This window comes from Heptranchias perlo, chromosome 1 (assembly GCF_035084215.1).
Source record: "Heptranchias perlo isolate sHepPer1 chromosome 1, sHepPer1.hap1, whole genome shotgun sequence".
In the NCBI taxonomy this organism is placed as follows: Eukaryota; Metazoa; Chordata; class Chondrichthyes; order Hexanchiformes; family Hexanchidae; genus Heptranchias; species Heptranchias perlo.
Genome location: NC_090325.1, coordinates 131,067,318 through 131,084,353, shown reverse-complemented (window position 1 = coordinate 131,084,353; position 17,036 = coordinate 131,067,318). Strand labels below are relative to the sequence as shown.

The following is a 17,036-nucleotide window of genomic DNA, read 5'->3' as shown; positions in this document are numbered from 1 at the left end:
TTGACAGTCTCTAATGGTTACAAATAATTTAAACACTTATACGTATGAAAAGCATTTATTGAGATGCACTTTTGAAATGGAAAATACAGTACTATTATCCTTTGACTGTCACTGGAAAGATTGGAGAAGGGGAGGAGTAGTAAATTCTGCCAAAATTAGATTTTGTCATCTTTCTAGGATAATTTGCACCCAAAATTCATCAGATTACTAAACAATTTTTCACAATTTTAGCCGCAGAGCAATTATTTTCTGGTTAAGTTGCCTCTCGAGATGCTACTTCATATCTAAGACTCCCTTCCTGTTGCTCACACCTACATTTCCTTCCATCATTGCCATGTGCTGTTAAATCAATGCAGGGAGTGGGTTAAGAACATAAGAAATAAGAGCCAGAAGTAGGCCATAGGGCCCCTTGAGCCTGCTCCACCATTCAATCAGATCATGGATGATCTTTGACCTCAACTGCACTTTCCCGCCCGATCCCCACATCCCTTGATTCCCTTAGAGTCCAAAAATCTTATCGATCTCAGTCTTGAATATACTCAATGACTTACCATCCATTGCTCTCTGGGGTAGAGAATTGCAAATATTTACAACTCTGAGTGAAGAAATTCCTCCTCATCTCTGTCCTAAATGTTTGACCCCTTATCCTGAGACCATGCCCCCTAGTTCTAGACTCCAGCAGGGGAAATATCCTCCCTACACCTACCCTGTCAAGCCCTCTCAGAATCTTATATATTTCAAAGAGATCACCTCTCATTCTTCTAAACGCCAGAGAATATAGGCCCATTCTCCTCAATTTTTCCTCAATGGACAACCCTGTCATCCCAGGAATCAATCTAGTGACTATAGGGTTTGTATGCTAAAGACTGCTCATGCTTATGAAGCTCCAACATCATGCTACATTCCCAACTTTCGCTGTCAGATGTAGCAATGGTTGAAGGGGGAATTCAGGAGGCAAGAAGTGGGCAGGACAACGGAGAAGCTCAGATATTAGGATGAACTCCTGTACGCGACATGTGGAATTCTCTCTCCACTACACAAAAGCATTAATCTGTTTAAAATAAAATATGTTACTAGAATCACAATGTGATTTCATCCTATAGAGAAAGAGGTTGTGGAGGGAGAATCGTGCTGTAGAGCAAACTGATGATCAGAGGCAGGAAAACCAAAGCAGAGGGAGATCACCAATCTTTAAAAGAATGGATCAAATGGAAAGGGACTTTTAAGGTGTGGAATGAGTTTGGAGACATGAAAGGGACATTGTGCACATGAAGAAATTGGAGCATGGTGGAGAAGAGCAGACAGGCTAGTGATCTTGGTGGCTGGAATGGGAGACAGGCTAGTGATCTTGGTGGCTGGAATGGGAGAATGAAAGCAGGATGGAAATATGGGGAAACTTAGTACAGCTTGAATCTAGCAGGGTCAGATATTCTTTTCTAGTTGGTAGTGACTTTCACACAATTATCTTCCACGCACAGCTCCGTAATGTACTTAATAGTAATTTTGTTCAAGGGGAGAGGTAGATTCAACTTGCAGGTCGAGCTAGCATCACCTCGAAGATAGATATGGACATAGTGTGGAAGGATTACTATGATGATGTGATTGGAAAGAATTTTCAGAGTCCTGGATACTTTGCTGTAACTCCTATTTTTCAATTCTTTATACAACACTTGAGTGAGCCTTTGTCGGTTCAGTGTGAAGATACCTGAAACAACCTCCTACTCAGGATGGGTGCTGGAAGTACAATTTATTTATTGTAAGCAGCGAAAAGCAGCACATGACTTAAATCCCATTCAAGTAATTCTCTGCACAGTAAAGTACCAGATCTTTGGTGCTCATTGTTCAAGTAACAAGGGGTTTGAGTTCCAGATTTTAAATCCCTTTCGCTGGTTCATCCAATTAACCGTTAGGCAGCTACAGTGACTGAGAGCATTTGTGGTTTGGTGATGGGCCTTTGTCTCCAATTTTACCATTGAATAGATAAAAACAGAATCTCATGTTGTATTGGAATCATAAGAGTTTTCTAACCACCGTGATGGAGGATGCTTTGGAAAACCTCTCCAGGAATACTACCTTCAATTCCTCCACAGACTCCACTGAAATGGATCCCAAATCTGTCTTCTCTCAGTCAGAGCATAACATTGTTGCGGCTTATTTGATAACTGCAGGTACTTAATTATTCTTGTTTAAAAGTAGTAATAAACAGATATGAACAGTGCACAAAATGCTGGTTAAAAGGATTGAAATATGTTGCTGCTTAAGATGCAAAAAGAGTATTCAATTAAAATTTTTACTTTGGGTCAATAATGAAATTTAATTAGTCAAACAAAGTTTTGTACATAGAAATGAATTGTGCTGTGGAACAAGAAATACTGCACACATTTATGAAATATACTTCACTAACTCATGATAATGGCAATAAGTTGAAGATTGTGTCAGAAAATCAACTTTGTTGTTTCCTTTTCCCCATTTACAATATGTGAAGGCTTGGTGTCATTGTTAAAAAGCTCCTGTAACAAGCTGCAGTTGTGCAAATCTTAAATGTGACGTTTATTTTGACCTACAGTGGAAACATTAATGAGCAACTTGTCATTGTGTTTCATTGCAGGAATATTAAGTCTACTCAGCAACATAATAGTGTTAATTATGTTTGTTAAGTTCAAGGAGTTCCGCACAGCAACCAACGCAATTATCGTGAACCTAGCTTTCACTGACATTGGGGTGAGTGCCATTGGCTACCCAATGTCGGCCGCTTCAGACCTGCATGGTAGCTGGAAGTTTGGCCATTCGGGCTGTCAGGTTAGTTTGCTGACAGAAATCCATTGTTAATATAAGGGAGAAAAAACATTTCTGTAGTATTTGTAAAATTTGTTAATTTCTCTTCATTATTACAGTTTCCTCACTGTAGAATTGTTTCGGCAACTTGTACCTCCTTTTCTCCCCATCTCTCTCCTCCATCTTCTCTCCCTCCCCTCCCCCTCCCCCCCCCCCCCCTTTCAATTCGCTGTGATAATTCTTTTACTGTAGTGAACCAGAAAAAATAATTAAATACTATCACCTGAAGTCACCTAATCCAAAATAACGTAATCCAATTAATTGTAACAAAAGTACATCGACTTCAATCTACAACTGAAGGACATGTATAATTTTTTTTCTTACAAGAGTATAAAAAGTATGCTTTTGCTTACCTCATGGTGGGGGGTGGGACCGAGAATAATAATTTTCATACATCTCTTCAATATACACTTTGTATTCTTGTGAAAATGATATAAAGTAAGAAATAAACAAAATAAGTGATTTTGTTTGAGTTATGTTGATTAACAGTGAATTCCAGACTCCCTCACTCATTCCATCCATATCATTGTGTGTTATAGGGCCTTTATACTTCCTCAGGGTACTGCTAATAAATATCCTATTTACATTGAGTAGCTTTCAATAAACACACAAGAGAATACCACAATTATTTGGGATAAGCAACATGAGTTTAGTGGTACCAAGTCATGCCTCACTAACTTGACTAAGTTTTTTTTTAAGGGAGTAACTACCACAGTTTATACTGTCTACTTGAATTTCCAAAAAGACTTTTGATTAAGTTCTGCACAGATGATTATTAGAAAAAAAGTTAAAAAGCAGGACCTCAAAGGTAGTAATCTCAGGATTACTCCCAGTGCCACGTGCTAGTGTGTACAGAAATAGGAAGATAAGGCCAGTTAATGCGTGGCTAGAGACATGGTAAACAATTTTACAACACCAAGTTATAGTCCAACAATTTTATTTTAAAATTCACAAGCTTTCGGAGGCTTCCTCCTTCCTTAGGTGAATGTCAAGAAATCCTCGAACCTCTCGCATTTATAAATCACAGAACAATACCTGGTGATTACAGATAGTCTTTTCAACTGCCCGTTGCCAAGGCAACCAAAGTGTTCAGACAGATAGGTGTTACCTACAGGGCCACCGAATATACAAACGGCCAGAACAAAAAAAAAAGAGGCAGAAACATAGAAACATCCGGAAGGAAAAGACAGCAATTGACCCGTTATATTAAAAACAGATAACTTTTGTTCGCTGGTGGGGTTACGTGTAGCGTGACATGAACCCAAGATCCCGGTTGAGGCCGTCCTCATGGGTGCGGAACTTGGCTATCAATTTCTGCTCGACGATTTTGCGTTGTCGTGTGTCTCGAAGGCCGCCTTGGAGTACGCTTACCCGAAGGTCGGTGGCTGAATGTCCTTGACTGCTGAAGTGTTCCCCGACTGGGAGGGAACCCTCCTGTCTGGCGATTGTTGCGCGGTGTCCGTTCATCCGTTGTCGCAGCGTCTGCATGGTCTCGCCAATGTACTATGCTTTGGGGCATCCTTTCCTGCAACGTATGAGGTAGACAACGCCTTTAAACAGCCGCCCAACCTCAAACAGACCATCGTTCGCAGCAAATTACCTAGCTTTCAGGAGAACAGCGTCCACGACACCACACAACCCTGCCACGATAACCTCTGCAAGACATGCCAGATCATCGACACAAATACCACCATCACACGAGAGGACACCACCCACCAGGTGCATGGTTCATACTCCTGTGACTCGGCCAACGTTGTCTACCTCATACGTTGCAGGAAAGGATGCCCCAAAGCATGGTACTTTGGCGAGACCATGCAGACGCTGCGACAACGGATGAACGGACACCGCGCAACAATCGCCAGACAGGAGGGTTCCCTCCCAGTCGGGGAACACTTCAGCAGTCAAGGACATTCAGCCACCGACCTTCGGGTTAGCGTATTCCAAGGCGGCCTTCGAGACACACGACAACGCAAAATCGTCGAGCAGAAATTGATAGCCAAGTTCCGCACCCATGAGGACGGCCTCAACCGGGATCTTGGGTTCATGTCACGCTACACGTAACCCCACCAGCGAACAAAAGTTATCTGTTTTTAATATAACGGGTCAATTGCTGTCTTTTCCTTCCGGATGTTTCTATGTTTCTGCCTCTTTTTTTTTGTTCTGGCCGTTTGTATATTCGGTGGCCCTGTAGGTCACATCTATCTGTCTGAACACTTTGGTTGCCTTGGCAACGGGCAGTTGAAAAGACTATCTGTAATCACCAGGTATTGTTCTGTGATTTATAAATGCGAGAGGTTCGAGGATTTCTTGACATTCACCTGAGGAAGGAGGAAGCCTCCGAAAGCTTGTGAATTTTAAAATAAAATTGTTGGACTATAACTTGGTGTTGTAAAATTGTTTACAATTGTCAACCCCAGTCCATCACCGGCATCTCCACATAGAGACATGGTGAAAGAGGGAGGGCTTCAGATTCTTGGGACCAGTTCTGGAGCAGGAAGGACCTGTTCATGATGGACGGGTTGCACCTCAACAGAGCTGGGACCAATGTACTTGTGGGGAGGTTCACTAGTGCTGTGGGAGAGAGTTTAAACTAATTTGGCAAGGTGATGGCCACCAGGATGTAGCATTGGAAAAGAGAAACAAGGTGCACAAAGGATTGGGAGAGACAGATAGCACTCGAGTAAGAAATAGTACAGTATTAGGTGGGATCAAACTAAGAGAGAATACAAGAAGGTCAAAGATAGGTTTAGAGTGCATGTGTATAAACGCATGAAGCGTGGTAAATAAGGTTGGTGAACTGCAGATGCAAATAGCCACATGGGAATATGATGTTGTGGTGATAACGGAGTCCTGGCTCAAAAAAGGGCAGGATTGGGTACTAAATATTCTTGGATACAAGGTGTTCAGGAAAGATAGAGAAGGAAAAAAAGGGGGGAGTGGCAGTATTGATTAAGGAGAATATTGCAGTGCTGGAGAGAGAGGATGTCCTTGAGGGGTCAAAGACAGAATCTATTTGGTTAGAGTTAAGAAATGATAGAGGTGCCATTATACTATTGGGTGTATTCTACGGACCACCAACTAGTGGGAAGGATATAAAGGAGCAAATTATCAGGGAAATTAGAGAGGTGCAAGAACTATAGAGTAGTGGTAATGGGGGACTTCAACTATCCTAATATAGACTGGGATAGTAATAGTGTAAAGGGCAAAGAAGGGGAAGAATTTCTGTAGTGTATTCAGGAGAACTTTCTTGATCAGTACGTTTCTGGCCCAACAAAGAAGGAGGAGGCATTGCTGGATCTGGTTCTGGGGAATGAGGTGGATCAAGTGGAGCACATGTCAGTGGGGGAACATTTAGGGAACAGTAATCATAGTATCATAAGGTTTAGATTGGTTATGGAAAAGGACAAGGAGCAATCTAGAGTAAAAATACTTAATTGGAGGAGGGCCAATTTCAGTGGGTTGAGAACGGATCAGGCCCGGGTAAATTGGAATCAAAGATTGGCAGGCAAAATTGTAATCGAACAATGGGCGGCTTTTAAAGAGGAGATGGTTTGGATACAGTCTAGGTATATTCCCATGAGGGGAAAGATAGGGCAACCAAAGTCAGAGCTCCCTGGATGATGAAAGAGATAGAAAGCAAGTTGAAGCAGAAAAAGGGGGCATATGACAGATGTCAGGTTGATAGTACAAGTGAGAACCAGGCTGAATATAGAAAGTTCAGAGGGGAAGTGAAAAAGGAAATAAGAAGGGCAAAGAGAGAATATGAGAATTGACTGGTGGCTAACATAAAAGGGAATCCAAAAGTCTTCTATAGGCATATAAATATTAAACGGATAGGAAGAGGAGGGCTGGGGCCGATTAGGGACCAAAAAGGAGATCGACGCGTGGAGGCAGAGGGCACGGCTGAGGTACTAAATGAGTACTTTGCGTCTGTCTTTACCAAGGAAGATGATGATGCCAAAGTCACAGTAAAAAGAGAGGTAGCTGAGATATTGTTCAAAAAAGGGTGTAAGAATAAACCCGGCAACTACAGGCCAGTCAGTTTAGCCTTGGTGATGGGGAAGCTTTTAGAAACAATAATCTGCGACAAAATTAATAATCACTTGGACAAGTGTGGATTAATAAAGGAAAGCCATCACGGATTTGTATGAAGGCAAATCATGTTTAACTAAGGTGATTGAGCTTTTTGATGAGGACAATGTGGTTGATGTGTATATGGACTTTCAAAAGGCGATTGATAAAGTGACACATAATAGGTATGTTATTGATGCCCATGGAATAAAAGGGGCAATAGCAGCATAGATACGAAATTGGCTAAGTGACAGGAAACAAAGTAGTGGTGACCAGTTGTTTTGCGGGCTGGAGGAAGGTATACAGTGGTGTTCCCCAGGGGTCAGTACGAGGACCACAGCTTTTTTATATATATATATAAATGACTTGGACTTGGGTGTAAAGGGCACAATTTCAAAATTTGCAGATGACACAAAACTTGGAAGTATTTTAAACAGTGAGGAGGATAGTAATAGACTTCAAGAGGATATAGACAGGCTGGTAGAATGGGTGGACACATGGCAGATGAAATTTAATGCAGAGAAGTGCGAAGTGATACATTTTGGTAGGAAGAACGAGGAGAGGCAATATAAACTAAATGGTACAATTCTAAAGTGGGTGCAGGAACAGAGAGACCTGTGGGTATATGTGCACATATCGTTGAAGGTGGCAGGACAGGTTGAGAAAGCAGTTAAAAAAGCATTTGTGATCCTGGGCTTTATAAATAGAGGCATAGAGTACAAAAGCAAGGACGTTATGTCGAACCTTTATAAAGCACTGGTTTGGCCACAAAGGGTGGAACTTTCAGCTTCTGCGGGGCATAAAATTGGCGATATTGGATCAGCTGCCCATTGTGCCCATCGCTTAATTTTTGTTTCCATTGATTTGAACAGGTGGCCAACCCGTTAGCGCCCGTTTTACGCTCCCGCCAAAGTTGAATGTTCGGGTACAAATAACAAACAACAGCGGCATGAATTTTTTTTTAAAAGTTGACTGCTGTAATTTATTTTACCTTTGCTTGTGGTACTAAAATGAAAGAAGATATATTTCATCATATATTGTATCTTTACTGAAAACATAGTTTTATTTCCACTGATGTTCTTCACAGAAATACTATAATGGTTTTTAATAAATAGCATAGGGGAATGTTGAAATGAACAAAATTGAATTGTAGAAAGACTTGCATTGAGATCATATCTCTCAGAGACATACCAAAGCATTTCACATACAATGGATTACTTGAAGAACTTTGGGAGGTTGGGCTGATAAGTGGCAAGTAACATTCGTGCCAGGCAATGACCATCTCCAACAAGAGAGAGTCTAACCACCTCCCCTTGACATTCAACGGCATTACCATCGCTGAATCCCCCACCATCATCATCCTGGGAGTCACCATTGACCAGAAACGTAACTGGACCAGTCACATAAATACTGTGGCTACAAGAGCAGGTCAGAGGCTGGGTATTCTGCGACGAGTGACTCACCTCCTGACTCCCCAAAACCTTTCCACCATCTACAAGGCACAAGTCAGGAGTGATGGAATACTCTCCACTGGCCTGGATGAGTGCAGCTCCAACAACACTTAAGAAGCTCGATACCGTTCAGGACAAAGCAGCCCGCTAGATTGGCACCCCATTCACTCCCTTCACCATTGGTGCACTGTGGCTGCAGTGTACCATCCACAGGGTGCACTGCAGCAACTTGCCAAGGCTTCTTCGATAGCACCTCCCAAACCCGTGACCTCTACCACCTAGAAGGACAAGGGCAGCAGGCACATGGGAACAAGACCACCTGCACGAAATATATCGTTGTTCCTTCATCGTCGCTGGGACAAAATCCTGGAACTCCCTACCTAACAGCACTGTGGGAGAACCTTCACCACACGGACTGCAGCGGTTCAAGGCGGCGGCTCACCACCACCTTCTCAAGGGCAATTAGGGATGGGCAATAAATGCTGGCCTGGCCAGCAACGCCCACATCCCATGAACGAATAAAAAAAAGATCTCCATACTTTTTGAAGAGTGGCATAATAACTTCCACCTGAACTAGCAGAATAGCCAGATGGAAGTCATTTTAGCATATCATCTGAAGGACGTCACCACCAACAATCCCCAAACAAATGTTTCCGTTAGCTTGCATGCATTTCCTTAGTCTGTTTTAACCATGTCTGCTTTCTTTCAGGCTTATGCAGCTCTAAATATCTTTTTCGGGATGGCGAGTATTGGGTTACTTACTGTAGTTGCTATTGACCGCTACCTGATGATTAGCAAGCCTGAAATAGGTAACGCTATAGTCATAGCTTAGTTATGGAATAGTCAAGATATTTATATTGCTGTCAATTCTGTAACATTTTCATTCTTTATCTTATCCTTTCCAAAAACCGCTATTGAAACAGAAATACGAACAGAGCCAATATATATCAAAATAAGAATGGTCCAGTGCTAACAGTTGAGCATAGAGGTATAATACAGACCATAGATGGAATCTTGTAATTTTATTTGCTTCGCTCCCCATTTGTACCAATATGTTATTTTCTCTCTCTGTTTAGGTCCCTATGGGTCAAACATCATTCCTTGCACTAGAGTGTGGGTAAGAGACCTGCTCCCAGGCCTCTGTCAGTGCAGCTTCTGGGATTTGTGAGAGTGGCCCAAATTGAACTGTATTGTCATTTTTCTTTCCCTTCCTGTGGGGGATGTGCCTGCTTTCCTTTTGGTGTCTTCCCCCAAAGGCACAGCTGATATGAGTAACTCAACATATGGGGAAATCCTAGACACAAAACTATATGCTGCCATTTCCCAAGCACAATGCAGTTGAGCACAAATGGACTGTTATAGAACATCACCTTTCTTTTAATTTGTGTGGATTTCAATTAATTTTATCTGTCAAAATAGTAAGAACATAACTATGGGAAAACAGTCATATTGTACAACACAACAAAATAAAACAAATCATGAAAGAAGTAACCTCTCCAATACTTTTCCTTAGTGCAGTTTCTTAGTTGTGCGTACTGTGTTCATGTAATCTGCAATGGGTATGCAGTCCCCCAGTATCACAGCAACAGTTTCTTGTATCCACCATATGACATACCCGAGTTACATTTCTGTAACTTCGTCCTGCCATCTGATCTAACAGCCACTTCCACTGTCTTCCGATAAACAATTGTGTAATATAGAAGCAGACATCATAGGTCCCTTGCCTTTCCTGAGTATAAAGATAACCAAATCACTATGGATAAAGATTTCCTTTACACTAGGTGTAGTAAAATCACAAACCTGTTTTTTATAAACAAGTTGACAATTTTGCTGCACCTAGCACTGAGAAAATATTTTACCAAAATTGTATTGTATAAAATAATGATTGAATTCAAGTGATTTGCATGCTGCAACACAATCTTGGGATTCAGATAACATTCAGTTTATGTCATCTTGCAACATGTCTTGTTTTGTAAATCTGTTGAGATGCCTGTAGCTGCGTAATCAAAAGTGGTCCATTTATCAATAAATGTTTTCAACAGGAAGGAAGATGACCAGTGCCACCTACACAACTCTGATCATAGTTGCCTGGGTAAATGGCCTATTCTGGGCTCTGATGCCAGTAATGGGTTGGGCGAGCTATGCTCCAGATCCAACAGGAGCTACATGTACCATTAATTGGAGGAATAATGACTCGTAAGTTTTCTTTTGCTTTCTTCTCTTCATATTTGTTTTAATTAAAACATTGATCTTATAAATCAGCATTAAGCTTCATATTAATGCTTAGACCATAAGACCATAAGAGATAGGAGTAGGCCATTTGGCCCCTCGAGCGTGCTCCGCCATTTAATGAGAACATGGCTGATCTGATTTTTACCCCAACTCCACTTTCCCGCCCTTTCCCCATTTCCTTTGACTCCCTTGCTGATCAAAAATTTGTCCAACTCAGCCTTGAATGTATTCAATGACTCAACCTTCACAGCTGTTTGGGGTAAAGAATTCCAGAGTTTCACGACCCTCTGGGAGAAGAAATTCCTCCTCATTTCCGTCTTAAACAGGCGACCCCTTATTCTAAGACTATGCCCCCTAGTTTTAGATTCCCCCATGAGGGGTAACATCCTCTCAGCATCTACCCTATCGAGTCCCCTCAGAATCTTGTATGTTTCAATAAGATCTCCTCTCATTCTTCTAAACTCCAATGAGTATAGACCCAACCTGTTCAATCTTTCCTCATAAGACAACCCTTCCATACCCGGAATCAACCTAGTGAACCTTCTCTGAACTGCCTCCAATGCAAGTATGTCCTTCCTTGAATAAGGGCACCAGAACTGTACGCAATACTCCAGGTGTGGTCTCACCAGCACCCTTTACAGTTGTAGCATGACTGCCCTGCTTTTATTCTCCATCCCCCTAGAAATAAAGGCCAGTATTCCGTTTGCCTTCCGGATTACCTGCTGCACCTGTATGTTGACATTTTTGTGTTTCATGTATGAGGACACCCAGATCCCTCTGTACCGCAGCATTTTGTAGTATTTCTCCATTCAAATAATATTTTGCTTTTTTATTTTTCCTCCCAAAGTGGACGACTTCACATTTTCCCACATTATATTCCATCTGCCAAATTTTTGCCCATTTGCTTAACCTGTCAATATCCCTTTGCAGACACTTTGTGTCCTCATCGCAACTTGCTTTTCCACCTCTCTTTGTATCATCAGCAAATTTGGCCATAAGACACTCTGTTCCTTCATCCAAGTCATTGATATATATTGTAAATAGTTGAGGTCCCAGCGTTGATCCCTGCGGCACACCACGAGTTACAGATTGCCATTTTGAAAATGACCCTTTTATCCCGACTCTTTGTTTTCTGTTAGTTAGCCAATCCTCTATCCATGCCAGTATATTACCCCCAAAACCATGAGCTCTTATCTTGTGCAGTAATCTTTTATGTGGCACCTTATCGAATACCTTTTAGAAATCCAAAATATACAGAATCCATTGGTTCCCCTCTATACACCTGCCCAGTACTTCCTCAAAGAACTCTAATAAATTTGTCAGACATGTTGACTCTCCTTGATTGTATTATGAGTCTCCAAATATCCTGCTACTACTTCCTTAATAATGGATTCTAGCATTTTCCCAATGACAGATGTTAGGCAAACTGGTCTATAGTTACCTGCTTTCTGTCTCACTCCCTTCTTGAATAGGGGTGTTACGTTTGCGGTTTTCCAATCCACTGGGACCTTTCCAGAACCTAGTGAATTCTGGAAGATTACAACCAATGCATCCACTATCTCAGTAGCCACTTCCTTTAAGACCCTAGGATGCAAGCCATCAGGTCCAGGGGACTTGTCAGCTTGATTTTAAAAAAAATCCTCTATTTCAGACATTGAAAATAAAATCAACACAAATATAAAAATTAATGGGAAATATTACTGTGGGGGAATGCTTTTAATTAAATTCTCTCTACATTTAGGTGAAAAATAATTTCTTTCCCTATCTCCCATATTCTTCTCTTTTCACCAAAGGTGCTGACACATGCTGCGGTATGGTTCTGCTGATTACACTCCAGTACCTCACCCAAGTCATCAGTCTTAATTTCTGAACCGTGACAGTGAGGGTTAAAGGACTATTGGAGCTTCACAGTCAAGCCTGATTCTGTCCCAGCCAATATCCCCACGTGCCATTTATAGCAGTGGCCACTCAATATCCCTGCTGTATCGTTGTGGATTGTTCCATTTCCCACAGTTGTCATCATTTTGACTTGAGAGACTGGAAGTTCAGTGGAAAATTAGGGGTATTTTTATGCTATCGACCTGTATCCCTTAAACTAAATGTAATTCCCAAAACTTATTTCATGTAAGCCTTTTTAGAGACCACAAAAAGTTGAGACTTTCATTCCATCATCTGTCTGGATTCAAATCTAGGTTCAAGAGGGGAAAGGAGAGTATGCTAGCTCACTCTTGTATGTTTAATGCTAGCTCACTCTTGTACGTTTAATGCTAGCTCACTCTTATATGTTTAGGATCGGAAAGACTACATATATGCTAGCCACCATATTCTGAACTTGCAAATATAGAAAGCTAGAGATTACTGTTAGCGATATTAGCATACAGATACTTAACATATTTGTATGACATTCCCCTGTTCACTATTTTGACAGAGGTGATAACCTGCTTACAATAAAACGGGTTAAGATCGCCATTAAAATAGCAGACAGAGAAATTTCATATGAATGCATTGAAGATTTATCTTCTGATATCACCAACAGTTATTTCTAGCCTATTAATTCTTCCAGTTAGGTCACTGCATGAATTCCTTCCTAGAGGTGGGATACTTTTACATCAGAACTAGTTAAGATTAGAAAATTCTCAAGGTGTTTACCAACTGCAGGATCCATTTATGCATACAGTGCATCTGCTCTGATAACTAGTTGTCAGTTGTAAAATTAATTTTAGAGTAAAACTAATAATCAAATGCCTTTATACTGCTCTGGAGTATATAGCTTGTTTATATCTTGTTCAGTATGCAAACAGCTGTTGGCTATATTAGAACAATATGGCCTGCACTGCCTCTGCCTATCACTCCCTCTCATGTGGAGCTTTTATTGCTATTTTAGCCACAATGCAGGTAAATCATGCACACACATATGCAGCATTTTCTTTCTGTTTTCCAGTTCTTTATCTTCTTCCACAGCTCTTCAGTCAGATTGTATAGGCAAGATAGTAGGGAGAGTAAGAGCACATGGGAGGGCAGGAGTGCTAATGTTTTTTTTTAAGGTATTTTTCATGTTGATTCCCAGCTTCTGCTTTCTCTTCATATTTCTGAATTAATCTGGATTTTAGATCTGGGGGTTGAGGTGGATCCAAAGCAATCTGTCGGTATGGAGTTCGCATTATTTGGTTTACAAAATGAGGCATAACTATCTGTCAACTAAATTATTCAGAGGATAGTTACAACATCAACCAAACATTGAGAATTGGTCTGATTCATTATCTGGCTTTGTTCCCAGGCTGTTTGTTTCCTATACCATGACAGTAATTGCAGTTAATTTTGTGGTGCCACTGTCGATCATGCTCTTCTGCTATTACAACGTGTCAAAGACAATGAAAAGATTTACACACCATGATGGTCTGGAAAATATAACCTTGGATTGGTCAGATCAACTGGATGTGACTAAGGTAAGAAAGTTACTCCTTCACGATTCAATTACAATATCTTAGAAAAAATTCAAGTAGAGTGGTGAAATCTAATGCAGATTTAAGTCTTAGAATCATAGAATCATAGAAGTTTACAACATGGAAACAGGCCCTTCGGCCCAACATGTCCATGTCGCCCAGTTTATACCACTAAGCTAGTCCCAATTGCCTGCACTTGTCCCATATCCCTCTATACCCATCTTACCCATGTAACTGTCCAAATGCTTTTTAAAAGACAAAATTGTACCCGCCTCTACTACTGCCTCTGGCAGCTCGTTCCAGACACTCACCACCCTTTGAGTGAAAAAATTGCCCCTCTGGACCCTTTTGTATCTCTCCCCTCTCACCTTAAATCTATGTCCCCTCGTTATAGACTCCCCTACCTTTGGGAAAAGATTTTGACTATCTACCTTATCTATGTCCCTCATTATTTTATAGACTTCTATAAGATCACCCCTTAACCTCCTACTCTCCAGGGAAAAAAGTCCCAGTCTATCTAACCTCTCCCTATAAGTCAAACCATCAAGTCCTGGTAGCATCCTAGTAAATCTTTTCTGCTCTCTTTCTAGTTTAATAATATCCTTTCTACAATAGGGTGACCAGAACTGTACACAGTATTCCAAGTGTGGCCTTACTATCTTAGCTCAATAACGTTCTGCCCACCTTCAAAACTGCTGTCATCATCCCCTTCTGAAAAATCCTACCCTCAACTCTGTCCCTCTCTCCCTACGCCTTGTTTGAGTCCTTCTGGTCTGGTTTCCACCCATCCACAGCACAAAGCCCTGACCATAAGTCACCAACCACATCTCATGTGACTGCAAACATGGCATGCTGTCCTTTCTGAAGTTTATAATATACAAACTACTCCATTCTCCTTCACTGTTTTTCCTCTGTAGTCCACCCCGCTGGTCTTTGCTGTCTCAGCACAGTCAATACATATCCAAAGGCTTCTCCTCCCATTCTACACAGTTAAAACATGGTGTGCCTCAATCCTCCATCATTGACCACTTTCTCCTCCTTATCTAGAAAGTTTATGGCCCGGGTCTCCCACCCCAATCCCCCAACCCCTAAACTATGTTTGATAGTACCTCACAGTGGACAAAAGATATATAATTAATATAAATGAAATAAATATAACTTTTTTCCTTTTTTCACAGATGTCTATTCTGATGATTGTGATGTTCCTTGTGGCTTGGTCTCCATACTCAATTGTGTGTTTATGGTCGTCTTTTGGGAACCCAAAACTCATTCCACCTGCGATGGCAATTGTAGCTCCACTTTTTGCCAAGTCTTCCACTTTCTATAATCCCTGCATTTATGTCATTGCAAATAAGAAGTAAGTGTTTACTTCATTACAGAAAGGCACTTTTTGCAAGTTGCTTACCCAGAATATATTCATGTATGCTTCTCCTGCTTTTCAGGTTTCGGAGAGCCATCATTGCAATGATACGCTGCCAGACTCGACAGGACTTAACCATCAGCCACACTCTGCCAATGACCATCTCTCAGGCCCCTTTAGCAGAATAATACTCTACACTTAAATCTGCTGTATTTTGCCTCATAATATTCAGTTCCACCACCCCTACTTGGCATCTATTACACCTTTCTTTTATCTTCCTACTGAAAAAATGTTGCCTAAATGTTTCTTTTTCCTACGATAGTCTTAACTTTAAACTGTATTCTGCAATCCTGCACCTGACAGAAGAACTTTCCTGGATCTAATTTCTCCATAGCCCTGAAAATTTTAAAGACCTTTATCAAGTGCACCCACCTCGTCCTTCTCTTCACAAGAGAGTAAAGTTCCATGGTTGAAAATCTTGCCTCATAACACACCCATCTCAGAGCAATCAGCCTCGTAGACCCCTCTGGATTATTTCCAATGACTCGATATCCTTTCTGTGATACAGTAACCAAAACTGAAAGGGATGATTTTAACTCTGCCCGCCTGATGGAAGCCGGTTGGGTGGGCAGTTAAAATTACCTGCAGGACTTACCCACCAAGATCATGCTCTTTTCCAGCAGGTTCCATTGTTAACCTGATGAGGCCTGGGACTTAAAATCTCGTGGGTCTCACGCTGCCGAGGTCAGGACGGTTTGCCATTCACGTCGCCCCCCGCCTGCATGATTGTCCCCCAAGTTAAAACTGGGGCTGAGCACAATGCTAAATGCAGGCTCATCAAGGCCAGATACAACTTAAAAATTTGACCATTATGTCACACCCATATTAATCACAACATTTTATTTGATTTCTTGACCACCTGAGGACACTGGTTTTAACAATCTTATCTACTAAAACTTCTAGATCTCTTTCCTGTTCTGTTGCCTCAAGCATGTTACCATTAAATATGTATTTCATATTCTTGATTCTTCTACTTAATGTTATGACTTTATAGTTATGTGTGTCAAATTCCATCTGCCACTTTCTGCTCTGTCCAGATCACTTTGGATTATCGCACACTGTTTAGCATCATTGGTCACTGCACCCAACTTGGACTGATGTGGACACATTGGACAATGTTCTAACCTCCAAGTGATTTATAAAAATTATAGGTAATAGCAGCCCCAACGCCGAGCCCTGCAGAACTCCAGTGTCAACCGATATCCTTCTGCTACCTCCCATGCACCACCACCAGTCTTTGCTGTCTACTTTCCAACCATACATCAAGGCAGCCTAATACTTTTCTGTCTATTTTATGAATTAGTCTATTATGTGGTACAGTGTCAAATGCCTTTTGAAATCTAGGTAGATAACACCCACTAGCCCATCATCATCCACCAGATCTGTAAACGCCTCAAAAGAAATCCAATAAATTGGCTAAGCACAACCTGCTACTTCTAAAATCATGCTGCTATCTCTAGTTAACCCCTGTCATTTATACTGTTGCTCATCATAGTTTGAAATAATTTGCCCATGATTGAGGTAAGGCTTACAGGTCTGTAATTTGACTGTTCATTCTTAACCCTCTTTTTAAAAGTAGGAGTC

The 17,036-nt window shown here is 41.2% G+C and overlaps 1 protein-coding gene across 1 annotated transcript; it reads left to right on the top strand.

The window, feature by feature from the left end:
• Nucleotides 1-1,836: 1,836 nt before the first annotated feature.
• Nucleotides 1,837-15,683, top strand: rrh (retinal pigment epithelium-derived rhodopsin homolog). The gene is made up of 7 exons (XM_068007153.1): nt 1,837-2,168; nt 2,609-2,799; nt 9,067-9,166; nt 10,400-10,553; nt 13,867-14,035; nt 15,211-15,389; nt 15,475-15,683. The coding sequence occupies exons 1-7, from the start codon at nt 1,997-1,999 to the stop codon at nt 15,578-15,580; spliced, it is 1,071 nt and encodes a 356-aa protein (XP_067863254.1). The 5' UTR covers nt 1,837-1,996; the 3' UTR covers nt 15,581-15,683.
• Nucleotides 15,684-17,036: the final 1,353 nt, after the last annotated feature.